Source organism: Perna viridis, chromosome 2 (assembly GCF_037379345.1).
Source record: "Perna viridis isolate PV_CMFRI_1.1 ecotype Kerala chromosome 2, ASM3737934v1, whole genome shotgun sequence".
Classification (NCBI taxonomy): domain Eukaryota; kingdom Metazoa; phylum Mollusca; class Bivalvia; order Mytilida; family Mytilidae; genus Perna; species Perna viridis.
The window spans coordinates 4534987-4562886 of NC_142446.1; the positions used below are offsets into that span (position 1 = coordinate 4534987).

Here is a 27900-nt window from a genome sequence, read left to right on the forward strand (position 1 = left end):
GTGTTATAGGCAACGGTTAGATACACCCCCACTCATACAGGAAGTGGATATTGTACAACACCCAGAATTTCTTACAACATATGCCCCATCTATATAAAGTCAGAAGCCAATTCAAAATCAATCCATCCATTGAAAGCTGAGACAACATTGGGAGAGATGGAATGATTTGTGTGTATTTTATAATAGAATCTTACCAGAGAATTACCCAACCACAAATATCTAATACAAACTAACTTACATATCAGCATGAGTGTGTATCCGTGAAGACAGTTCCTGAACCAGAGGTATAATGGTCTGTATTGGCAACTTCTGTACTGTGTTCTGTATCACCTTATCTGATGCATTTCGTAGTACATTCTAAAATATCAAAATATTAAGTAATGTTGAAATTAAAAATCTGCAGTCCTTTTAACAAAAAATCTTAAGCCTAAAATTAGTTGTAAATGATGATGCCATAATAGACCAAAGTATTATGACGTCATACCTTATGACTAATTTTACACTTTGAAAGATTTTTCGTGAAATTTATCCTAGGAAAACAAATTTACTCATAGAACATCAATTATTTCAATATGTACTCAACAATAATAGGCATCCTATAGTAATATTTTTACCAAATATTAAGTGTGGTTGGCAATGCCCGAATATTTATACCCCCACAAGCAAAGTTGGGGGGTATATAGGCTTCACCCTGTCTGTCTGTCTATCTGTGTGCACTATTTTCTTAGCAGCCTGCTTGGTAATTTAACATGCCACAAAGTTTCATTACAATCCTGCAAATCATTGAGGAGGAGTTGCAGACAATGCATCAGACCATTTTGCTGAAAAAGTCCAACAGACTTCATTTCAACTTTTTTTTTGCTGAAACATAAAATAATGTCAATATACACATCCCAATATGGTTATTTAACATGCCATCAAGTTTCATAACAATCCTGCAAGTTGTTTAGGAGGAGTTGCAGAGAATGCATCAGAGGAAATTTATTTATATCATAACAATGCTGCAAGCTGCTTAGAAAATAGTAGCGGGCAGGGTGAAACCTATATATCCCACAGATATATAGTGTGGGGGCTATAATAAATATTTTTTTCTGGGTGACCCAGCTGATTCTTTATCCTATTAATAAAGTAAAAAAAAAAAAAAATTATTTTGTGACATCTTCAATCAATTAAAAATGGATGGTTCAAAGTAAACCTTACTGGTTCCATTGTTCAACTGATGATAAATGTATGTCTGACTGGTTTTCTTACTACTTAATAACATAATAATTAGCATAACCTGAGAACAATATTTAATGTCATAGGTGATTGATTCACTTACTTATTTGTCTATGATGGGCAACATATACATTGTGCTAACACTGCAACTGTCAACCAAAATAATTACATTGTGTTAACACCACAACTGTCAACCTATCAAAGTAATTACCAGTATACACATTGAGATGACAAATTTCCAGCTCCATTAATGAAAGGTATTTTGATGTTTACTGACAGAAAATTACGTTTTAGAGACCAACTTAGGGACTGAATTAAGTACAGTTGAGACCTCTACACATTGCAGCACTATTTAATACATACATTTATAGTATTTTTGTCTTGACTTTGTAAACCTTGTGTCAGCAGCCTAGCTAATGTATCAGCCTGTGGGGGTTTGTTAGCTGACTGTTTTGGATGATCTACACTAATGGCATTCAACCTCTCTTCCATACTCATCTAAAAAAGTCATAACAAAGTAGAAGACATTTAAAGTGAAAATTTTTTCAGTTTGTTCAGACCCATACATATTACTGTAAATATATTTTTTTTTTCAGTTACTGTCAGATGAACATGTTGCCACAGGAATAATGTGGTTAAGTTATAATGAGGTATTCCACAGAGAAATAATTTGGTGCATACTAATTTTATTGTTGTAAAAAGTTCATACATCAGTAACTGAGGATTTCCTGTTTCTCTTGGCACGTTTTCCAGGTTCCTGAGAAGGTCCACTTGGAGCCATTAGTCCTGGCACTAATACAGTTGAATCTTTTGATACATCTGGAGTTCTTATCTGAAAAGTAGCAATTACTATGAATATAAATCTAAAATGTCTTATTCTTTGAATACCTCAACATAAATTGGTGAAAAAAATCCAAATTTAGCAAATTAAAACCTTTAAGTCAAATGAAGTTTTCAATAAAGATCTGTCAAATGCTTACTAAATGTTAGACAAATAATACTGTGAGCAAAATACCATCATGAAAGTACTGTGAATAAGCAATGAATACCATAATAAAAATACTGTGAGCATGCAATGAATACCATCATAAAAATACTGTGAGCAAGCAATGAATACCATAGTAAAAATATTGTGAGCAAGCCCAAAAAATCCCATCATAAAAATACTGTGAGCAAGCAATGAATACCATCGTAAAATACTGTGAACAAGCTCACAAAATACCATCATAAAAATACTACTGAATGTTTGTTGTACCTATCCAACAACTCAGATTTTCTTGAAAAAATATCTTCAAGTTTTAGAAAAAGAACTTAAACGTAACCTCAAATATCAAACAAGTATCAGTTATACATACTGTGATACTAGAGACACCCCCACTCATACAGAGTTATACATACTGTGATACTAGACACCCCCACTCATACAGAGTTATACATACTGTGATACTAGAGACACCCCCACTCACATACAGAGTTATACATACTGTAATACTAGTTACACCCCCACTCATACAGAGTTATACATACTGTGATACTAGAGACACCCCCACTCATACAGAGTTATACATACTGTGATACTAGAGACACCCCCACTCATACAGAGTTATACATATTGTGATACTAGTGACACCCCCACTCATACAGAGTTATACATACTGTGATATTAGAGACACCCCCACTCATACAGAGTTATACATACTGTGATACTAGAGACACCCCCACTCATACAGAGTTATACATACTGTGATACTAGTGACACCCCCACTCATACAGAGTTATACATACTGTTATACTAGTTAGACCCTCACTCATACAGAGTTATACATACTGTGATACTAGAGACACCCCCACTCATACAGAGTTATACATACTGTGATACTAGAGACACCCCCACTCATACAGAGTTATACATACTGTGATACTAGTTACACCTCCACTCATACAGAGTTATACATACTGTTATACTAGTTAGACCCCCACTCATACAGAGTTATACATACTGTGATACTAGAGACACCCCCACTCATACAGAGTTATACATACTGTTATACTAGTTAGACCCCCACTCATACAGAGTTATACATACTGTTATACTAGTTAGACCCCCACTCATACAGAGTTATACATACTGTTATACTAGTTACATCCCCACTCATACAGAAAGTTAACATAGGATAGCAACCAATATTGCTTATAATGAATGCCCCATTTAAACTAAAAATCTGTGAGCAATGCGATACCTACCCTCCCCATTTGATAACATGCACATTTCGACCTCCAAATGATTTGGATAAAAAATCTAAAACAGAAAGTGCCCAATGGGAATATGTAATAAAGATTCTGTGAAAGTTTCATTAAAATTCATGCCGAGGTATGGGAGGAATAACGGATAAGATATGGGTACTAGGAGGAGGGACAACCCTATCACTATAGAAAACCCACTCCAAGCGGGGGTATAATAAAGTCACATACAAAATTTGAAATCAATCCATCCATTTGGAGTTGTAATATTTGAAAAGAAATTTGAAGAGACAGATAGACAAGGGGAATTCACTACACCACCCACAGAGTGGCAGTATAATAGATCCAGAGGGGATGTGAAGTAGTCAACATGCAAACGTAATGATGAACATTAAAAAAAAAATACAAATTCATGTATAATGGGAATTTAAAATTAGTTTGTCTTACCTTTAATACAGACTTGTCAGAACTGAATGAAACTTTACGTGGATCTTCCCTTATCAAACATTGTAAAGGATCAGCTGAGTTGTAGGCCTACAACAAACCAAGTAAAAAAATGATAACACAAAAAAAAATAATCCTACTTATCACAAGATACTAAATCTTAACAGGAAAGCATAGAATTGTGGCAGTACTTGTTTTCATTTTATATACACAGAGTTTTAATTGAAGGTTTATAAGAAACACTTACCACTTTCTCAAATGTAGGTTTAAGGAAGTTTCCATGAACAATAAGGATGTCAGTGTGACATATATGAGCTGCCAGTATGGGTATAGGCATAGGTAGGTTGTCTTTAGTACCAGCTGTTGATACCTGAATTATTACTTTCGGTTTTAATGGCTTTTTTAACCTCCTGGAAATGGAATACCATAAAATAACAATGTTATTACAATTGGTTTGGAGAGATTAAGACATACTGTATAGCGAGTAATTTTCGTACAGTGCTTATTTTGGCATATTTTAGCAGTGTCTTAAACGCCAAATTAAATTCTGCAAAATATTTACTATGGGCTTAAGCACTTTATATTACAACTAAGCATTTGCAAAATTAGAAACGCCAAATTTTTTACTATACCTTATTGCATATAAATCACCAAATTTTACACCCATCATACGGTATTTAAATGAAAGCTATGATAAACTGTGCCACTTTGAACAATTTTACCTCACTACTGCTACTGTTCTTGTAATAACTTATGAAGATAACAAAAGATATATGATAATTTTATTAATCCCTTTTATATAATGCAGATAATTCACTGAAAATCTTTTACATCTAGATAGAAGCAAGATCCAAACTGAAGACTTCCAAGCAGACCCCTTCATAATCTGTAAATAATAGCAAATTTTACTTGATTGTATAAGATTGCTCATTTTTGGAGTCTGGATCTATCTGGCTCTTTTTAAAACATTTAGGCCTCAACAGTCAAAATAAATCCCTGCAGATCACTTCATTCAAACTTGAGTTGCTGTCCTGATTCCAAAGACTAAGAATGATGATATCATCATACCATTCTACCACAATTTAAAGAAGTTTTGAACTAGGTACTTGTCACCATAATTTGAAGTTTTCTTACCCATTAAGAGTATGTTCAAACATCACAACCTGTCCATTCCGAGTGACCACACAGAGCAACACAACCTGAAACAGAATCAGTTATGTTTAAATATTTCCATGACTGAGTATTTACATGAAAGCAAGCTTGATGAGCAATTATCAAGGTTCTCTTCCTAACTCAAGTTCATTCAAAGTCATGAGGACCTTAACTTTTCACCTACTAACTTCAAAATTAATAGAATTGTTCCTTGCCTTCGTGATTATTTAGCATCAACATTGAAAGTTGTTTTCTGGAAAACAATAACCCAAGCCTGTTAATGGTATGGAGAAATTTCACCAGCTATAGGCTCTTAAGTGCTTGACTTGCTCACCTTACAAACTCTTATCATTTGGAACAAAATGTAATTTATTTATGGAAGTCCTTCCTTACATCATTCCTGCCACCAAGAATTCTTAACCTTGGTTAAGCATTAGCCCAGAAATATGCCAAAAACATGCTTCCTCACAGTTTTGACGGAAACTTTGACTGGCTGCTGCCATCCACTGAGCCATCCAAAAGAGAATTATTTGTAGAGAGTTCTGAGTTTAACAACTCTACCAAGTTTCAAAATATAATATGGGCAACTGTGGTTTCAGAAAAGCTGATTATTGAGAATTGGTTAATCAAATGCTTAGAATCCTCCGGTGGTCATCTTGTTTAAGAAGAACCAAAAGTGGATTGTTTGTAGAGGCGTCTTGTCTAGTTTGTTAAACTTTGGTTATATATTAGCTGAGATATAGTCGAACTTCACTCACTCAAACTTGGATGGCACAAACACCCGAGATTTCTCTAATACAATTCTAAGTACCAAACTTTTCTACTATAAAATCAACATAAATAACCATGGATTTCTCCAACACTCAAACTGACTAGTCAATCCATTCAGTAATAAATCTTAGAGAATAGCCCTCACTAACTCAAACTTGTCAGCCATTTTGCCGGCTTGGGTAATAAAAGGTGTGAAAATCTGAATCTGAAACCCTATCATTTATCAAAGTGTCATTTCAAATAATAACAGGAAATATTTAAGTCATCAGTTATTAGATAGTTTTAATCTAAGATAGTACTGATTGAAGTTCGTTTGTTTGTTTGTTTGTTGGGGTTTAACGTCCGCATGATGAATGCAGGAAAGAAAATTTAATGTCAACAAATTATTGACTATGGAACTCGAACTCTGTAAGTTTTTTAAAAGTAAACACAGCATTTTTAATGTCAACAAATCAAAGCGAATGAAAAATATCTGAGAACTAACAAAACAGCGTAGGTAGAAAGCTATTTCTAACATTACGTTGAAATCGGACTGGTAACGACAAAATCCAGACATTTTTAAGGATGTTGCCCCTTTAACTCCTTATAACCTAAAACCAAAATAGATATATCAGAACTGAAAATGCAGCCATGGATTTTCATAAGGTATCCTAAGAAAAATTTCGAATTTGGACGAAAAATAAATTATATTACAGTGATTGCCTGGCCCCCATTTTTGGCCCCTAATTTCTGGAAAGTTCACGTCTTCAGAGCTCCAAACCTAATGTTATGAAAAATGGTAACACTGGTGTTGTGCTAGAGATTTGAGACTTATTGTATTGTAAAATACATTACTTGCAAAGTCGCCAAAAAGACTGCAAAGCTGATTTTACTAATTTTTAAACTAAAAATGGTCATGCCATGGGAAAAAAATTCAGGATCTTCATTTTTTTCCACTAAAATAATAAGAAATTGTAAGAATTTCTTATGGCATATTCATATTAATGGCAAAAATTGGAAGTTATGCTAAAATAGTAAGGGTTGGCAGGGTTGAGTCTTTACCCCCAAAACCAATCCAAGTCTGACCATTGTGGAATTGAATATTGTAGAACAATATCATAGACATTCATAAGCTTTTACTGGAGTTACACAGTTGAATTCTATGAAATGCTTGTTTTAGCCTCCTTTTTGGCCTTAATTCTAAAACAGTTGGGACTACCACTCAAAAAATCAATACAAACCTCTCTTTAGTAGTTTGTAACCTTGTTATAATATTTTATAGAGATAAACCAACTAATACTCAAGTTATTGTATGTAAACCAAGCGTCGATAGATGATGACAAAGACAGCACCATAACAATATAAGACTGCAATTTTGTTTGCAGCCATTTAAAATTGACACATCATCATGTCTTAAATAATGAATAAAATGTTTTCAACCTGCAAACTAAACTGTTTAAAATTGATAAACTTTCTAGCTGTCATTTCCGTTTTCAACTCCTGGTTTAGCTGATAAAGAGTAATCAAGGGAACCAAAATTCTAGCAGAAATCAAAAGAATGTAATCCAGGGACAATACCAGACTTGGAAAACAGACACACACAACAAAGAACATAAAATAACCAAAACAATACATACAAAGTAACAACAGTAAATGAGCAACTTGGACTCCACTAAAAACTGGGAGCATTGACTGGTAGGGTAAGCGTCCTCTGCATTTCTAGAAACACCCGCTGAGTTGCTTATAAAAAGTAAAATCCAGGTTAGACGAAGAGGAAAGGATAACTATGACATGTTGAACAAGTAAGCTTTCATGCTGCAGATGGATACTGTAACGATCAACGAGTTCATGCAGGCCTGTAGATTTACCATATATACTCGCCAAAGTAAGATTTTTGGGGCTAAATTTTCAACTGCTCACAGGGAAGGTTTCTGACTTATAGACAAGATCTAGCTAGGAACTAAATTTTCAGATGAAAAGTGTGAAAAGCTTGATAATTGACATGAGTGTGACAGCAACACTGAACAGCCAAACTGTTGCCGTTTACCCCAATGTTTTAAATTGTAAAGGTTGGTTTTAGGAAAACTGTCTTCATCTTCTACCTTTTACAGCTGAAATATGATGCAGTAAAAGAATACTTACTGTTAAGTCTTTATTTTGCCACAACACTGGCCTTTAATAATAATTTTACTTGCATTTCCCACTCATCCATTTTGTGTATTGATTTTTACTTGTGTACACTTATATAGCTAAAGACCCAAAAGTGAAATAGAAACATGACCCAAAAACATACCATACTTAGTGACAAAAGTAGTCAATATTTTAGTTGCTAATAGCAATTCTTTTAATGATTTTCTTTTGCTTTAAGATAAAACCTCTTAAATAACTGAAATATCTTCCAAAATGAGTTGTTATAGTATAATAAATTTCTGTTTTATTCTTTGTTGTTCACTATATTTATGATTTTAATTTGGGTTATTGGTTGTACCAAAATTAAAATGAATAAAAAAATGGCTGTATCAAAACCATCCACATAGCTTGTCAAGGATTTGATTACTCAATTCTGCCAATAAAACAACTCTGGCTTGTAATTATTTATTTCAAAATTTATTGAAATTATCAAAACAAACAGGTAAACTTACTCATTGTATTAGAGAATGTTAGCGATGCAGCTGTCAGAAATCACTCTGACTTATAAGCAGGTCAAGGCTAGGTTCCAGAAATTTTGACTGAAAAGGGGGGTTTGACTTATAGGCGGATCGACTTATACTCAAGTATATACAGTAAGTTACCTGGTCTTTAGTACTATTAGAAATATCAAGTAACAATGGTTCCTCTGGCAGTGAAAAGGAAGCTATTGAATTCTTGTCTTTGGTTGATGTTATCTGCCTGCAAATATACAGTGGTTAATAATATCAATTCTTGAGAAGCAGTGCTTATGTGTCCTAAAACTTTGACCACAAAATACAGTGCAAGTTTCACTGAAACATATTTATTACAACCAGAATTTAATAACGCTGAGGTGCCATGCTACTGGGTCTTACCAGTAGTAAGTTACCACATGTTGAAAGTTAAGTCAATATGTCCAAATTTAGTGTAAAATTTTATAATTTCCTAAAAATACAGGTTCACAAGTATAATTGCAGTACATATCTGGAATGCAGTTCTGATATTCAAGCTTATTCACAGCATTTATAATTCTAATCACGAGATTCTTCATGGTTATAGCCGTTTTTGATTGGTCGAGAATGTCGTTGCCAGAAAGTTCATACATGCATGAACTTCGCCAGATTGTTCATACATGCATGAACGCCAGTCAACTTGAAACCAATATGGCATCCGTGTAGTTCGATAGAGTGTGGCAATGAACTGAATGGCATAATATAGCTGTAAGAATAGTTTTGTACATGCACATTGATTTTACTGGTCAAGTTTGTCTACAGAGAGTAATTATCAGCTCGGGGAAAGAAACTTATAACTGAGTTTGACTGAACCCTTGAAAACACCTTGTTGTAATTTTCCTTCTTCCTTGTTGTTTTTCCTTAATAATCATATTCCTGTTGAATTTACAGGTCATATTTTTCAATGCAAACTATCACTTTGTCCATGCCGCCTTCACTGTCGTTGTGCAGCTGATTATGTGTAAACATTTGTCCGCGCTCCCATGTATACGTGTGCAAAGGAATATGTGTGTATTGAAGCGTAAACATAAACAGTGTATCAATATAACTGACTGAGGCTCTCAGATGGTAACTTTAACAGTCGGATAGAATTGTAAGGATTGAACAGCTAGTTTCGATCATTCATACATGTATGAACAGATCTCTCCACTCCGAAACATAACATGAACGGCCTTTGGCCGTTCATTGAGTTTGGGAGCTCCGAGATCCATTTATACATGCATGAACAACTGAAAACAGCTGTTCAATCCTATAACGAATGACCATTGTGGAAACCAATTTTTCATATATTAAATCTATTTACTGTTCCCACTGAAGAAATAATTCTGAGTTAACAATGAAAAAGACATACATCTGCTATTTTTAAACAATTTTTTCACAGACAGGTGGAAATATTGACAGGCAGACAAACATTCTGTTATATGTTTCTTCCCTTTGCCTTAGATGACTATATAATATTTTCTTATCAGTTCACAACTTTAAAGTACTTTCATAGAACAGTGTTTTGTATCCAATCTTTGAATCCATTATTCAAGAATTAAAATTTTATTTTCTCAGGTCCTGGACCTACAACCTTTTCCCTCGATAGTTTGCTGAGGACTCTTTCAAGTTTTCCTCCGGTGGACTAATGATTTGAAAAGTCCAGGACCTTCCACTCTTGAAAGTAAATTTGATCCCACTGTCATAGTAACCATTCTTCACTTTGTAAAGAATATACCATGTATAATCAAGTTCCTGTCAAACAATATTAAAAAAAAAAAAAAAATTACCAAGCATTTACTATTCTGTCATTCTGTGCTGCTGATAAAAAGTACATATTGTCTGGAGAATCTACAGAAACTGCTGTATGATGTAATGGTAAGACACTGAATACTTCTGTTTTATGACCTGTAAAAGTCTGAAAATAAAGGCAAACATTTCTTGTAAAATACAATGGCTATATAAACATGCCATCCCTTTACCATCTTGAAAATTTGACTGTGACCTTACCATTTAACCTTCAAAACCAATAGGTTTCTTTTTTTTCCTACAGACAAACTTTGTAACAAGAAAAATGTTTCAATTTGAGAGTTTACATGAAAAGCGAGCAATGAAAATTTCACCCAGTGACTTTGACCTTAAAAATGATTGCTGTAAGCTGTAACATATTCAGTGGTATAGTGATAAGACTTCAAACAAAGAGTTTCACAAAGCACAGCATGATATGACCGTAGCAAGTAGAAATCCGATTAGATTCCTTCCCTTAAATTAGACCAAAAACTTAAGATGACTTTTTTTCAGGTGTGGCCACTATGACCCTTATTAGACCATTATGTGACCTATTTTGATTTTTTTTCCTTGTTTTATGAAAATTAGGTTTTTCAGACAGAATATGATAAGTTAATAAATTACTTCAGTGATGAAAAGGACATACAAATTAGATAAGATGTGAAAATATGTTTAGTAACAACTCAAATTCTGTAGGTCCAACGCCTGGTTTTAGAAAATTGAAACTACAGGCTTTCTGTGTTTACTTTCAATGTACATTATGACACTGACTGTAATGTATGTGAAATTTGTAAAATGACACCAAATGTAATGTGTGTGAGTTTTGTTAAACAACACAGACTGTAATGTGTGTGATGTGTGTAAAATAACTAGTATTTTAATGTGTATAAGATGTGTAAAAGATAACATGGCTTATAATGTGTGAAACAACACTGTGTTAATACACTGTAAAACATACTTTCAACAATTCCATAGTTTCTAAATCCCATAGTTTAATGGATCTCCCAGCAGTTAATAAGTGATTACAGGAACATAGATTAACAGAATGAATACTTCCTTTATCTGCCTTCCATTTCCTAAAATTAAAAGGAGTGTGATATTAAAACAGCTTTCATTTTTAGCATTTGGATATACTTACTAGAAAAAATGAGTTCTGATGGGCACCAATTGTGCACCTTTTCTTGCTTATCTATTTCTACACTCATATATGTCAAGACTTTTTCCAAAACTTATTTCAAAATAAAATGGAAGTTGGTACAGTCTTATAATTTCAGCTTCCACTATATAAGGTATAAATATGATGTTTCATCACTAAATAGTGCAATATTTTGTAACTATCTTCTCATCTACCATATTCTTATATGTATTCTGCACATCCCCTTCTTGACAAGAGAGATCAACGGAAACAAGTTAATTCTGTTTAAAATGTGCACTGGGAAGTGAGGAAAAATCACCAACAAAAGACCACATGGAGATGAGTGGATTCAGGTAAATTCCCTGAAATGCGTATCCTTTCATAATTATTCTTTTAATTGATAAAAGTATATTTTTTTTATGTTTACCTGAGTCTGCAACCATTTATTGATTAAAATACAGGAATGTATTGGACCCATTCAACCAGTCCGCAAAAATGATTACATTTTCTGTTTGTATGCAAATCAGGTGTTTCACTAAAAGAATGTCGTCACGTCCAACCGTTTATTAAAAAAAAGATGTAGGAATTTACCAAGCTTGTGTATTGATATTTGACATCTGGTGGATTAAAGGATTAGTGATAATTGTTTTCACCTTTGAAATTGATCTTTTGTTTTTTTCATAATTAAATGACAATGGGTCAGAGGACATGTTGGCACTCTATTATTGAGTATATGACGCTCCACAGCACACAGGTGAAGAAGTTATAATTAGGACAATGGCATGTTTTGAGAGATAAATGAAAAGCTAGTTGTGTTTTTTTGTACAAACTATGAAATGCAAGAAAATGGCATTGATGGATTAAACAACTATTGAATAGCAGTAAAATTTTGTTTACTTCACATTAAACTGTTCTCCCCCCCCCCCCCCCCGAAAAAATAAAACAAAAAAAAAACAATATGGTACCCCAAAAACTTGAAATAAAGACCACTACAGCCTTACTGAAGTCTGCCTCTTACCTAGACCACCAAGACACTGACAAAAGAGGAAAGCTTTCGAGTCTTTTACAAAGGTTATGATTTTGATTTCCCAACTGTTAACTATCTTTTACTCTGTAGTAATTCAACAGCTCAAGCTTTTGAATTTTCATTTCTCAACTCATACACTTTAATAGACACAGCAGTCAATATAAGGGTTTGAAATTAGCAGTGACCAACTTGCCAATGGGCCCTAAAATTTGGTTTGGCCTACTAAAATTTTTACTGTGATTGTAGAGAGCTATACATATTGGCTACCAAAATTTAGGCTTTGGGCTAATGAACACACTTATTTTTCTAGAAGAAAAAGCTACTGGCTTGAAGATAAATGTTGTCACTCCAAAAGTACCACAGTCATCAAAATGTCATAATTGACCTATATGAAGTGTTTATTTCTCATAAGTGCCCTAAATTTGTCATAGACATTCTTCCTCTTTCACCAGCCTTGACCTTTAATCACATCAAGATACAGGTATTGCTTACCTTTCTGGATCATATAACTTCACCCAGAATTTCAGTGGGATTTGTGTTCTTTGATTATGTTAAACCAAAAACATGTTGAATTTAATATGATAATATAGCTTCAAGGAAAGACCACCTTTGCATTAAAAGTTAGACTCTTATGATAAATCATACCCATATAAACAAAAATAAATAACCTTTAATGCAAAATCCGCTTTTATAAAATGCTCAAGGCTATGCAAAGTTCGAAATCCTTGAAATATAAGTGGATAGCCATCTTGCAGAACTCTCCTATTTGAAGGAAGATCATAGCCAGATTTTATTGACTTTTACCGATAGCTTCAGACTGGCTCGTGACGTCATTAAGTTGGTTTGATACTGTATTACTGATACAAGTACTGCAAACAATATGTAAACAAAGAATATTCCGTAAATATTTCTACAATCATGTTTATCTAATCACCAAAACACGATGACTGGTCAAGCTTGCAATTGCATGAGTGATAAAAGAGAAATGCTCTATAAGTTTTATTTTACCAGCAACACAAACATTCTTCGAAAGTGGCCATAAGAGTTTCCTTACAAATACTAGTCATCTGGCTGCAAATCCCGTTGTTCGTCAATGATGTCTGACATTTGCTTACATGCTGTGCCTCAATCTCTTCTTCTATTTATTTTGGGTTGAAACTATAGGGGAAAAGTCCCAAATTTGCGATTTCTTTGGACATCATAATCAATTACCTATTTACTTTCACTTTACAAACCGACTTCGTGACGTCACAGTTCAATTGATCATGGTGGCACCTATAGGCCCGGGAAATTAAAATTTCCTTATTATAAATTTCGATTAATTAATCAAGAAAAGGAAATTATTTTGTTTCAATTTAATTTTCATGAATATTTAACAGATTAGTTTCGATATTTATGACTTGCACAATAACATGGTCTTCTCCTTCAACTAGTTGTGTTAAACCTAAAACAGTAGGATTCAATTAGTAAGCTTTATAGATCTGATGATAATTTCCTGTTTAATACATCATAGGCTTCTGATGGTGTAAATATGATTAAAAATAAATAATATGACAAATTAAAATGCTTCACAGAAAGCAGCTTGATATGACCACAGACAGAGGTCTCATCCCTGAGCAGTTGGAGCGAGTATGGACACAACATTCAAGCTTAAAAGTGGTCAAAGAACATAAAAACTAAAATAAATAAGAAAAAAATGGCATGCACAGTACTAGATTACAGGGACAGACAACTGGATAAACCAAAAAAAATCCTAGCCTTCTTTCGCTGGTACAATTTCATAGATATCCATACACTTGTCTGAAAAGCAAAGGTGATATTGCCATACCATAATATAACTGTAAACTGTTTCCTATTACATGAAAGGTTCCAAGTTAAAATGTTTAAGACCTGCTATTTGGTTTTTTTTTTTGGTTATATAAATACTTACTGTTTAACACTTGCGGATGACAAATCCCACTGTATAACATATTGGTCACTGCCACAGCTGTACAAATATCCTTTCTTTTCATCCCAACACAGATCATTTACTGAATTGCTGTGTCCTTGATCCTGTCGTAAAATGACATTAGTTAACACATTTTAATTTATGTCCATGCCTCTTAGTGTATTCTTAACTTTAAATTTCTTTCTCTCTAATACACAATATATTGAGACAAGGTAGGAGGGGAGGACTTATAATCATGTCATTTTTGCTGCACTAACTCTTTGGGAGCACCTGATTCATGCTACAAGTTTTCAGTGAAGTAGGGTAGCTCATTTACTTTAGTTTCTTTTGTATGTTATGTTCTTTGTTGTGTGTGTCTAGTTTCCTTGTCTCATTGTCATCCTCAGCTTTTTATTTTTACTGTTCCAATCCTGGTTTCCTTGATCATATTTTTCAGTTTCTGAAATGTGGTCTCTCAGACCTGCCAAAGCCTGGTTTTCGTTTGGGTAAGATTGAAGAAGGGCATCCATACCATCCCAAATGAACGTTATGCACACTTTGGCCAATGGGTTGTTATCAAATAATTTAATAGTGCTGGTCATTCAAGCATATCTACTCAATAATTTCCAAGGGTCATTGGATGGTCATATATACAGCTTTATTTAGTCAGCAAATCTAGTGCCTATGGTCAATTGATATAGACTATAGTTTGTTTGTTGGGGTTTAACGACCGAGCAGCAATATTTCAGCTTTACTCAGGCGATGAACATGAAGTGGATGATTAAATGAACATGAAATGATGATGAAATGAAAAATGGGATGGGACACAAGGACAAAGGGGTCGACAAATTTTGATTGCCACTGGAAATAGGGAGAGGTGGGTAAGGTCGTGCAATTTAGCCTCCTGTGGCGGAGCCCTATGGTTCCTACTCCGGAAGAATACTACAGTAGGTTTTTTTTAACGTGCGAGGAAAGTGGCATCTTTCCCAACACGGTGCACCACTATGGTTTGCAGTCAGGTTTTCTGTATTATAGCCTGACAACACCAGCATGTAACACACCAGGGGTACCCCATTCCACCACCTGGGGCACACAACCCAGTTGCTCTGTGGGCACAGCGCCCTAGCCCCCGGCTAAGGTTCTGAGTACTATTTAATCGCCTTTTACGACAAGCTTAGTGCTGCTGCAGGCCTATTCTTTTGACACCTGGATGGGTCTATAGTCTATAGTAAAGCTGTAAACCAATACGAGTATTATTTGGAAAGAAAGAAATAATCAGTGTCAAATATTTCCATGATTCAATTTGAAAATGATGATTAAAAAAGGAATGAATGTTTCATTATATTTTTAAGACCTGACTTGACAAGGTCAACAAACAAAACGGACATCGGCAAAATCAGAAGTAAATATACAGTAAAAAGGGAATCGTTACAGTAAAATTGGGATTTGAAAAATTCTGCAAAAAAATGGAAGAAAATCATTCCTGATTTTTAACATGACCAAAGCTCACAAAATTTATAAATAATGAAGTACTCACCAACTGGGTCTGTACATCTGCTTTGATGATGCTGTACAGAAGAATATTCCCTGAACTTGTACCTATGGCAACAATGTCATCTTGCTGAGAAGGTTCGCTAACACTGGATCTTCTTTTCTTTTTCTTTTTTGGGGTATTCTGTAACAAACAACAGATCAACTGTGAACAGAATGTAAGAAATTTCCCCCAAGAAATTTCACATAAAATGAAACAGGATTGAAGGAGGAACAACCAAGCAGTCCAGTCCTTACTATAACTTTACTCTGTGCTAAAGTCTACTTAATTGGACTTGTTTAGGCTGGTTGAAGTACAATATAAAGTAGAATATTTTGATTCCTTATAAAATTCAATAAATACAACATTTACATTTTGTATAGTTCAGACAGATGAAATAAGTTTTTGGCAGATTGTAAAAATCATAAACTTATAAATATTCTGTGATACAGCTGCATGTAAATAAAAGGTGTAAAAAATCTTTTTAATCCTTAATGAAAAATTATATATAGTCATCAAATCCCATATCAATTAATCCCAAGTTCTGAAGAGAAAAATAACAATTTGCCATAATTTCAGAAATACAAATGACTGAGGCACCTTAGTTAATGAAGAAATACTTTTGGTTCTATATAGCATATGATGATTACTATCATAAATAAATATTTCTTTAACTGACTAATTACAATCAGGGTCAAATTTTAAGTTTATAACCATGTCTTTCCCTGTGACCAACACTGTTTTCAGTATAGTATTCTTGGTTACGTTGCTAAAAAATTGAAGTCATCATTACAGAAGTTTTATGGTCTTTATCATGAACTTGTGGATCATTACGGAGTACCTTCTGCGCCATGACAACTGATTTGTCATAGTTTTCATTTCCTCTTTTGTTTACCCTGGACTTGACTTTCTATGAGCAACTCAGCAGGTCTTTCTAAAACAGTAGAGAATGCTAACCCGACCGATGCACCTGGTCCATGCTACCAGTTTTTGGTGGAGTCACTCATTTACTTTCATTGCTTTGTATGTATTATTTTGGTTATTTTATGTTCTTTGTTGTATTTGTCTGTTTTCCATGTCTGGCCTTTGTCCCTGGATTTCATTCATTTGATTTTCCACTTGAGTCTTGGTTTTCTTGATTACTTTTGTATTAGTGATGTTTAATACTGTCTCAATGATTAGATATTCAATCATTATCCTTTGATTCAAATATTCCAAAAGACATTACATCAAGGCTTTCAAATTAGTGCCACATAAAATACTTCGCTTTTAGCCTAATCATAATGGGATAAGGGGATGTGAAACTTTCTTTCAAATAGGAAACAGACCTTTAACTTAAAACTTGAATATTGTAAAAGTACTTTAATTCATGGATACCAATTTTCGTGGACTCAGGAAGAAACACAAGCTCATGGATTCTTGAATTCGTGATTTTGAGGTTTTCAGTATACTTAACAATGGAAACCCCCTTTTCCTTGAGAACCAAATTCCATGGTTTGGCCAACCCATCACTGGGCACTCCCCCCTTTTAAGTGATTCAAAGTATGATAAATCCTTGCTCTATTGAAGAAACTAAGAAAACTTTTATAAAATGTTTTCAAATTCAAATTTTTTTCTTTGAAAGACTAAGGTCTAATGTCTTAATTCATTATTCTAAGCTTCAAACACAACATGATAGAAGTGCATGCACAACACTCAGCGACATTTGTTTCTCTAACACTGAAATCCAACCTGAGTAAAACTCGGTGTTACATCGACATTTTGAGTCTTTATCATCCAGATTCCATCTAGCCAACACCGACTGCTTGTATATTGCAATAGTCGTAAAATTCAATGAGGCATAACAGGGAATTCATTGTAAGATATGATGTATTTTGTGTTTCTGTTTCTCATGTAATTTGGAGCACTCCAGTTAAGATAAAAAAAATGTCATTAAAAATTCGGCATTATCTTTTTTTTTATTTACAGCTATGTCCAAAGAATAGGAGATATCATGTAGATTTATTACTTCATATTTTTATCAAGTAATAAAGGAATCTTTTGATATTTTAATTTTGCACTTGTAAATTGATAATTACTATTTATAAATATAAATAAAACTCTTTGAAAGTATTGATTTTTGTAGTTTGATTCGTGTGACAGACTTGTAAAAACAGTCTGGTGACACTTTCAGTTTCTGATAGTTTTATAATTGAAAGGCTTTTCCAGAAATAAAAGAAACTAATTACAGGTCCCAAGACAATGTGTACATAAGAATTATAAAGTAGAAGTCAATCTTTAATACCATGTGCTAATCATCTTAACCTCTGTTTTATTGTGTTGATGCCTTGGATTAAAGCTGGACAAATCAACTTGTATGGATTTTGGCAACTGGATTAAGAATCTTTACATGTCCTCTGGGACTCCTTTTTTGTGATTTTCAGGGTTTCCAAATTGATTTTGGAGGTCAGAGATCTAGGAGCTCAGGTACTAATGTCCATATTGTCCGCAGAGCTCAATGAGATTAACTTCACCATGCTGGGTGACTTCTCACCCAGTTTGATGATTATCCATACACAATTAATAATTGGAATATATGCTGTCCCAGACCGGTGGCTGTAAAACTCAAATTTCACTGTGGAAAAAACCTGACTGACACCGTGTTTCACCGACTAACTCGGATTTAAAACTCCAACTTCAGTGTTACAGAAACACAAGTCAATGAGTGTAGTGTAAGCTGTTCATAAGCAGATCAAATGGAGGACCCTGTCACCTGTTAAGCTGGAAAATTTTGATTGAAAATATAGAAAATCACTGTAAATCAGTGGAGCAGATCCATCAATTTTAGAAGTTCTAGACCTACCACCACCCTGATACATCACTGCCATTAGTCAGAATTTCCTCTGACCTTGCAACCCTCCTCTTTTCCATTTGGATATTGATATGTAGGGTTGGGGTCAGAACAATGTGCTATACAAAAAGTGTGATATATAGTGGTTGATTTTTAATGACTTATAGGGTGATATAGGAATGTCAGAGGTTCCCAGTACACGTACATCGTGCCTGACAATTGAGCGTGAGTTTCATTAATTTTTCAGGCAGGAGGTACCAAATAAATTCTGCAAGGGGTCTAGGGGCCTTTAGTGGCCCCCAGTGGGTCCAGGGCAACGCCTTGGTGGGGGGTCTGAGAGCTCCTGGATGTTAGCCTTTTTGAGATTTAAATTTTGACTTGAAAATATGGGATTAAGTCTGCAATATTGCTTCAGTTTTGTTTACAATATATGAATTTGAAATCAAGATATATGATGAATCATAACTGATTTGGTCTCAAAACCCTGAAATCCAGGAGCTCCCCATGATTCCCACCAGATCCATTTCTAGACTGATGCTGTTGTTGACTGTTTAATACTATGCCATTTTATATGAAATTTTGATAAATGTCATAGTTTGTTCTTAGTCTTTTATTTACTTGTTACAAAATTTGAACACTAACACATACAAATAAAAGCATAGGAACAAAACTGAACATTTATTAAATGAAATTCCATAACATGTGGTGGTTCCTAGTGCGTATTATTTTCATAATAAAATTAAACTTTGTTGTTGTTTATTGCCTTATTATTAAGCATTTGCCTGGTTTAACTATCACATGAAAACCCTGAAAAAATCCTTTTGAATTGAATACAACCCCATTTCAGTGCCAATGATCCGACATGAACGCGTCATTTTATTATTTTCAACCACCGAGCAGTTGTTTCAAACCTCAATGAACGGAAGTAGTCCGAGTGGTATTTTTAGAATTGGAAAAATCACTAAGAAGACTTCCGAGTGTTTAACTCTATACGGTAACACTAGAGAATTACTATTGTGGACAAGGACCAAAACACTACTCTGAATTTAGCTTTACAAGGCAATTATTTAATAATTTCAGAACAAGCCGGCTGTTGAAAAACTTAAGTTGTTAAAAAAAATTGTGAATGATTTGAGACCTATAAGTAATCACAATATTTTAACATGTCATGCATTTTTGTGGATCCAAAACAAGAGGCTCGATTCACTCACCTAGCTGAATTTTGCCTTTCAACAATTTTGACTCATGAAGTCTTTGGTAGGACTATCACACGATCTTTTCAACAATCGAAACTTTCTTTCAATCTATCATAGTTTTCAAGATATTGACTGAAAACTATTAAAAAAAAAAGGTCATTTTTCCCCTTTCAAGGGCAATAACTCTTACAAGGAGTCTGAAGACTTTTGTAGTCCTAATAATATGGATCATTTCAGCTACTGAAAGAATTTGGATAAACCTAACGGTTTAGGAGATATATGTGAAAAACTACTGTCTGACCCCTATGTTCTATTTTTAGTAATGGCGGCCATGTTTTTCGACAAATCAAAAATCCCCACGTCAATTCTATGCAGGATACCCAAAGGAACATTCATACCAAGTTTGGTTTCAATTAGTCTAGTAGTGTCAGAGGAGAAGATTTTTGAAAGAAAAAACATTGAAAATGGCAAAAATTGTTGAAAAAGGGCAATAACTCCAACATGGCTGAACAGATTAAACAAAACTTTGACCAGAGATAGATCTCATCATGCTGAACACTTTTACCCATGTCAGAATTTAGTTAAACCTAACAGTTTAGGAGATATATGTGAAAAACTACTGTCTGACCCCTATGTTCTATTTTTAGTAATGGTGGCCATGTTTTTCCACAAATCAAAAATCCCGTCAATTCTATGCAGGATACCCCAAGGAACATTCATACCAAGTTTGGTTTCAATTAGTCTAGTAGTGTCAGAGGAGAAGATTTTTGAAAGAAAAAACATTAAAAATGGCAAAAATCGTTGAAAAAGGGCAATAACTCCAACATGGCTGAACAGATTAAACAAAAATTTGACCAGAGATAGATCTCATCATGCTGAACACTTTTACCCATGTCAGAATTTAGTTAAACCTAACAGTTTAGGAGATATATGTGAAAAACTACTGTCTGACCCCTATGTTCTATTTTTAGTAACGGTGGCCATGTTTTTCGATGAATCATAAATCCCCACACAATTCTATGCAGGATACCCCAAGGAACATTCATACCAAGTTTGGTTTCAATTGGTCAAGTAGTGTCAGAGGAGAAGAGTTTTGTATAATTGTTAACGACGACGACAATGACGGACGCCAAGCGATGGCAATAGCTCACATGGCCTTTGGGTAAAAGGGGGTAAATTTCGGAAAATTTTGTTAGTTTCATGCAGAATTTTTAGAAAAATTAGCGTGCACATCCCCTTTTTTAAAATTCGCTGGTCCCCGATTTAGAAACATTAAGTTGCTCCCATAGGACTAAGAAATCATACATTACACTACCGCATGAAAAATTTCATTTATTTTAAATCCTGCCTCTCCCCTTCTTGCCCTCTCATGGGATATAATTGCATGGTTGGCAAGCATCCAAGTCAGGCTGAAGCATTTTTGAATACCAAATATACCAAGTTCAAAAACCAAAATACAACTTTCAAATATAAGCACTGGAAGGAGTCTTTGGTTTTTACTGTATATCATATTTGTTGCCATAAAACTTATATGGAAAATATTCATTTTATGGTTCAGTTTTCTATCTTCACTATCTTACTATAGGCATTTAACTTCCATTTTGTACAATCTTGTGAATAAACATATCTTTTTTTCCCCTTTTTTTCAAAATTGAAATCAGAATATTTATGACAGAAAATTAAACCTTCTCTACTTCAGACCCCCAACCTGACATAAGGTATGGCATTTTGGTGGTTTAAATTTAACACATGATTTTATCAATTTATGACCTTAGCACTTTATCCATACATACATGTATACATTGTACATGTAGTTGATGTGTGAAAAAAAAAATATTTGGGAGGGGTTAGAAGCAGATCAAGTAAAATTGGTTTATGGCCCTCTGATATACAAATGTATAAGAAGTGTGGGATGTTATTAACAATTTAAATAGAAATATCAGCCTTTAAAAAATTGCCACAGACATTCAAAACTAATGTTAAATTTGAATTATTTTGGTTGCCCAAAATAATAAAAAAAGATATTTTATCTCTTAAATGTCTTTCAGAAAATGGACATGGCCAATCTGTAAATTAGATCCAACCAAAATCTGGCCATCTTTTGATTTTGCGAAACAATAGGTTTATAATGTATGATCTGATAAGACAGCGAGGAACTCAGAAGGAATGGACAGCTTGTTATGTTCATGCCTATCTATTTCTTTTAAGCAAAGTATTAATCACATGCAACACCTTTATTTCTGAGGTAAATTTGACAATGGATGCAGTTTTTTTCATAATATCATATTCAAATTCTGAAGAGAAAGTGAATTATCTAGAGTTTAATCTAAAGCAAAGGATTTTAACCCTCTCAAAACCAGAAAACTTTGCGGCCACTGTTGTTGTTTACCTAACACAATTTATAGGTCAAATTTGACACAAAACCTGATTTTGTCAAAATTATTCAATAACTCCAAAATCAAACCCCTAATTTGTGTTTCATTCTCATTTCTTTCATTAAAAGAGTCATTAATCTGACAAAAGGTGTTAATTGCTGTCTAAACAAGTAAGGGTACAATATGACGGATTAATAATCTCTGAGGAGCAATCAGCTGATCTGGGTTTGACAATTAGAAAATGAATTTTGATTGGATCTACCACTATTTATGAACATTCAATCATTTTCTACAGATTAAATTCCAGGGGTGGATACAGGCGGATGTGTGCCCCCTAAAATATACAAAGCATGGGTTGTCAGGGGTAGATTTAGGCGGTTTTAGTTTGAAACTTCAATTTCTTGCTAATTTTACCACAAAAGATATCTACACTGCACCCACTCTAGAAGAATATTTCCAAAATTTAACCTCAAAAATTTTTTTGCCTTGCTCCGCTTGCCGAAATTTTTAATGTGCCCCCTCTCCCCTAATCTAAAATCCTGGTTTCGCCCCTGAATTCTACTCCACAATTAATTTGACATTACTGTCACTTTAACAGGTCTTAAATTTGTAGACCCAAGTGTGTAAATTTTTAAAAAATTATCATAATATATAAAAAATGAGTTAGCAAGTCAGACAGAAGAAGAGATAGAGGTAGTAGAGAATCAGGAATAAAGGGTAGAAGTGAGTGAGAAGCTAGAATGATAGCGATTATGAGTCAACAACAATCTTTATTCTCATAAACCACATTTTTGATACAGAGACACATAACATATATAAAATACATGCTATACAAAACTATTTACAGACAATTTAGAAACATTACAGTATTGATGAAGTTAGACAGACATGTCAGAGTGTGATAGTGGTTTAGAAAAGGATTCTGTTTTTGCAAGACTGTTTGAATATTCTAGAGATTAATTTGTTCAGAACCTGAACAAAAATTAATCTCTAGGATATTCTAACAGTTAACTGTTTTATGTATTAAAGTTTTGAAATTATATGAATTGGTTGTATAATTTTAATTCATTGAAAGAGATATATTATCAAAAGGACATTTTTAACTTCCAACTGCACATTTTAGGGTTTCCATGATGCATATAAATAGGGAGGCTATGTAGTAAATGAGTGAATGTGGGTGTGACAACAAATCACACCATACAGTGAAAAAAAAATATCAAGGAACTGGGCTTTTATTCCTGTCCTGCATCTTGATGTTGCAGTCTTCAACAATGAACAAATGGTTTATACCCTCAAGCAAGTATTTTTACGTACCAAAATTTTGTCTGAAAAAGTCTGGGCTACCAACTTTTTTTCTGGGCTAATTGATTTTATACTTTAGTGGCCCAGGTGGCTACTGGCCTCAAAAAGTTAATCTGTACCCCTGTGTTCCTGTCGAAATATACCTGAACTTTGAATTATTTCAACTAAATTGTACTTTTCCTGTATAACTTTATTTGATATCCACAAATAAAATGTGTTAAATACTTGAAATAGGTGTCTATATATTTACTTCTTGCAAGACAAAAAATCGACCTAAATAAATTGATATGCATGTGACTTCTTGTGACCTTAATCCGCACATGTGCTGTAAGGGTCTTCTTAGCAATTTTTCCAATTCTAAAAAAATAACTCTGACTACTTCCTTTCAAAGAGGGTTTGAAACGACTGCTCGGTGGTTGAAAATAATAAAATGATGCGATTGTGTCGGATCATTGGCACTGAAATGGGATTGTATTCTATTCAATTCCTGTGCAGTACACCACATTACCTTTCAAACTTACTGTATGGTACATCATTCTGACTCCAACCCAACACATCACTCAAAATTCAACTAAAAAAAGAGGTGGTGATTGCAGGGTCAGATGACTTCACTATCATAAAGGTTTCAAATGTCTCAACAAGAGCACATATTATGAAATAATATCAAGAATGTTCCAATTGGGGAAAGACATAAAAACATTTTTAACAAGTGATTCATTCATGGAACGGTCTCCCAGCTTAAATTAAGAATTAACTGATACTGACACTGTGAAGTCAGCCTCATATCTTGACCTACACTAAGAAATCGATGGTAAAGGAAAACTATTGACCAAACTTTACGACGAACGTGATGACTTTTCATTCAGAATTGTCAACTTTCCTTTCATCTGTGGCAACATCCCTTCGGCTCCTGCGTATGGAGTGTTCATATCAACTCGTACGTTATGCCAGAGCTTGCCGAAACTACGAAGACTTTTCGTATCGCGCTAGAACTCTAACAAATAGGCTTCTGGAACAAGGTTATGTTGCTACAAGACTGAAGTCATCACTACAGAAGTTTTATGGTCATTATCATGAACTTGTGGATCGTTATGGTGTATCCATCTGCACCATGAGAACTGATTTATTCAACAGGTAATAGTTTTCCTTCTCTTGTTCGTCTACCCCGGACTTGACTTTTTATGAGCAACTCGGCGGGTGTTTCTAGAAAAGCAGAGGACGCTTACCCTACCGGTGCACCTGGTCCATGCTCCTAGTTTTTAGTTGAGTCTGAATTGATCATTTACTTTTGTTACATTGTATGTATGATTTTAGTTACTTTATGTTCTTTGTTGTGAATGTCTGTTTTCCATGTCTGGTCTTTGTCCCTGGATTACATTCTTTTGATTACCGTTAATAACCTTGGTTTCCTTGATTATTCTTAATCTTATATTTCGATAATTGAAAGTGTCACACATAGACTGACACTGGAAAACCAAGACATGCACTTGAACTGCGAAACCGGCCTCACAGCGATAGCAACGAGCCATGAATGGAGGTAAATAATTCCTTTTAAACAGTAACAATTAAGATCAAGAAGACTTACAGATGTGTCGGTGTGTTTCTTTGGACCCCATGACAAGCAAGTACAAGTTGCTGTCAGGTGAGAACTGGGGGTATACTGTTGACTTAATTTAGAGGTCGATGTTTCCCACAGTTTAAGAACACCATCAGGACTCGAAATCATACAATACTCTCCACTCGGAGAAAAGACTATTGGTGTTGAAATTGAAACTGCCATTTCAACACGTGCTTGAATTTGCGCATGTCCGACAAGCATTTGATTTCCGCTTCCGACAGTAAGCTCAGCTGACAGATCAGATGAAATTGGATGAGATATTAAAGAGAAGAAAGTTCATACCTGTTAACCTCGCGGAAAGAATTAGTGGAAGATCCCCCCTATATCATCTTAAGTAGAAGAGAAATTTAGTATGACATAATTTTTATCTTTTATTTTCGATATAGAAAAATACGAATTCAATTATCTACTATATATACTATACTTGCACATGTTAATTATTTCAATAGCCTTTTCACTAGTGTAGCCGAATCTTTGATTAAGATGCTACCAACAGCAAAAGGTATTTTCTCTTGTAGTTGTGATGCAATAAAGAAATTTTATGAAAAGGTTTTTCATAGTAACCTAACTTGAAATTAGAACCTGTCACTGAAAATTCTGTACTGAAAGAGTTACGGGACGTGATGGAATCCCATCTATTTTTCAGAAGATAGAGCAACTGACAAAACAAGTTACTTATATAAGAAATTTGTCAGTTATCAGTAGAATTGTTCCTGATGAATTAAAATCTGCTAGAGTTTGTCAAATTTGCTAAAAAAGTAGCCGACTTGAAGATGAAAATTACCGACCAGTGAGCATTTTGGCAGTTGTTTCTAAAATTTTTGAAAAAGCTGTTTATACCCAATTGGAAAATTACTTAGTTAAAAAATAATTTACTCTATTATTTACAATCAGGGTTTCAGTCAAAGTATTCCACTGATACTTGTCTAATTCATCTAATCAAGGATTTATATATATATAGCAAGGATTGGAATCTCTCAATAGTATGTTGTGTGGGGTGATATATAGCGAGATTACCCATAATGCATTTTGTTGATGCTGAGCGTGCCCTGTTTATAATGGATGATTTTTTTCGTAAAAAAATAAAAATATCCCACCTCAAGTTGCCTCCCGACTTTTTCAATATTTTTTTTATCAATACCTCGATTCCAGACCTTAATCTCTTATAAAATTTTTAACATGGTCCCACCTTAGAAGACAGTCTTCCCTCCTCATTTAAAATTCAAACTCCTTTTTCTGAACCCAATCAATCATCGTAAAATTTGTTTGAAATTGATCAGAAATAGGATGAGGGTGTATATAAGGAGTTTTATAGCTGCAGCTTTCCCAGCATTTGTGATATCAACGTTCTTATATGCCTTGGTTTTGACTCCTGACTGCATAGCCCTGCCTTCAAGGGCAGTTTCCCTCATTTAAAATTCAAACTCCTTATTTAAACGATCATCATATAATTAGTTTCAAATTGAACAAATATAGTCTGAGGGTGTATATAAGGAGAGTTTTAGCCATAGCTCCACCTTCCTTCTTGATATTAACATTTTTATTTGACCTACTATTGACTTTTTAAAAAATGGCGGCCGGAGTCACTCCCTTGAGGACAGTTTTTCCTCCTTCCTCAAAACCTGAAAATCATAAAATTTGTTCTAAGTTGAACATAATTAGTCTGAAGGTGTATAAAAGAAATTTTTTAGCTGTTGCCTCCCATCCTTTCATAATATCAGCGTTTTTATTTGACCAACTGTTGATATAAAAAAGGCAGCCACAGTCACGCCCTTGAGAAAGGTATTCCCTCCTAAATTAAAATTCTAACTGTTTCTTTAAAATCCTAAGGATCATCATAAAATTTGTTATGATAAAAAATGGTCTTAGGGTGTATATAAGGATGTTTATAGCTGTAGCTTCCCCTGCTTTTGTGATATCAATGTTTTATATGACCTAATTTTGGCTGCAAATAGCTGTGGTGCTTATTCTGAAATCTCGCCACGAGATATTGCAATAAAAATTATGAGATGTGAATCCTTCTATAATTAACTCCTTGATCTAATAGACCATATTAAAGACAAAACAGCAAAAGGTCTCTATACTGGCATGGTGATGTTAGATCTTCAGAAGGCATTTGACGAGGTCGACCATAGCATACTTTGTAAAAAGCTTAAACTTATGGGCATTGATTCTACAAATGGTTAGAATCTTATTTAACCCACAGAAAGCAAGAAGTTGGTATAAATGGTATTGAGTCTAATTTTCTTGATGTAAAATTTGTTGTTCCACAAGGTAGTATATTGGGACCTCTTTCATTTTAATGTTATGAAAATGACATGAAAACAAGTATTAGCTCTGACTGTAAATTATTTTTATATGCTGATGATAGCACGATTTTATTTCACAGCAAGATACTGATATTATTTCATCAAGACTTGGTAGTGAACTTAGATCATGCAGTGAGTGGTGTGTGGACAATGAATTATCTCTCCATCTTGGAAAAACTGATTGTACAATATTTGGATCAAAAAGAAAATTAAAAAATGTGAAAGATTTCAAAACTTCATGTAATGGTCTTACAATTTTATGTAAAAAAAGTGTTTAAATATTTAGGTCTATGTATTGATCAATTCATATTTGGAGAGATAATTGTGAATAACATAGTTAAGTTAATGCAAGACTCAGTTTTTTATACAGATACAAAAAATGTTTGTCAGAAAAATC

The 27900-nt window shown here is 34.0% G+C and overlaps 2 protein-coding genes across 4 annotated transcripts in view; one reads left to right on the plus strand and one right to left on the minus strand.

The window, feature by feature from the left end:
- Window positions 1-25382, minus strand: part of LOC148623363 (WD repeat-containing protein 43-like) — a 33971-nt gene extending 8589 nt beyond the window's left edge. Inside the window, exons 1-12 of the mRNA XM_088565176.1 lie at window positions 25162-25382; window positions 15880-16017; window positions 14346-14467; window positions 11212-11329; window positions 10256-10383; window positions 8598-8694; window positions 5038-5102; window positions 4151-4313; window positions 3907-3993; window positions 1928-2050; window positions 1582-1716; window positions 239-357 (exon numbers count right to left, since the gene is read on the minus strand). Of these exons, the coding sequence (XP_088421302.1) occupies window positions 239-357; window positions 1582-1716; window positions 1928-2050; window positions 3907-3993; window positions 4151-4313; window positions 5038-5102; window positions 8598-8694; window positions 10256-10383; window positions 11212-11329; window positions 14346-14467; window positions 15880-16017; window positions 25162-25356 (1490 nt within the window). The 5' untranslated portion in view covers window positions 25357-25382. The remainder of the gene's footprint in view (window positions 1-238; window positions 358-1581; window positions 1717-1927; window positions 2051-3906; window positions 3994-4150; window positions 4314-5037; window positions 5103-8597; window positions 8695-10255; window positions 10384-11211; window positions 11330-14345; window positions 14468-15879; window positions 16018-25161) is intronic.
- Window positions 25383-25398: 16 nt separating this feature from the next.
- The window catches only part of LOC148623364 (equilibrative nucleoside transporter 3-like), a 31339-nt gene continuing 28837 nt past the window's right edge, over window positions 25399-27900 (plus strand). For 2 of the 3 annotated variants that reach the window (XM_088565185.1, XM_088565187.1), the window contains exon 1: window positions 25399-25544. The gene's annotated coding sequence lies outside the window, so the exon portion shown is untranslated. The remainder of the gene's footprint in view (window positions 25545-27900) is intronic. The other variant, XM_088565186.1, reaches the window with a different exon arrangement.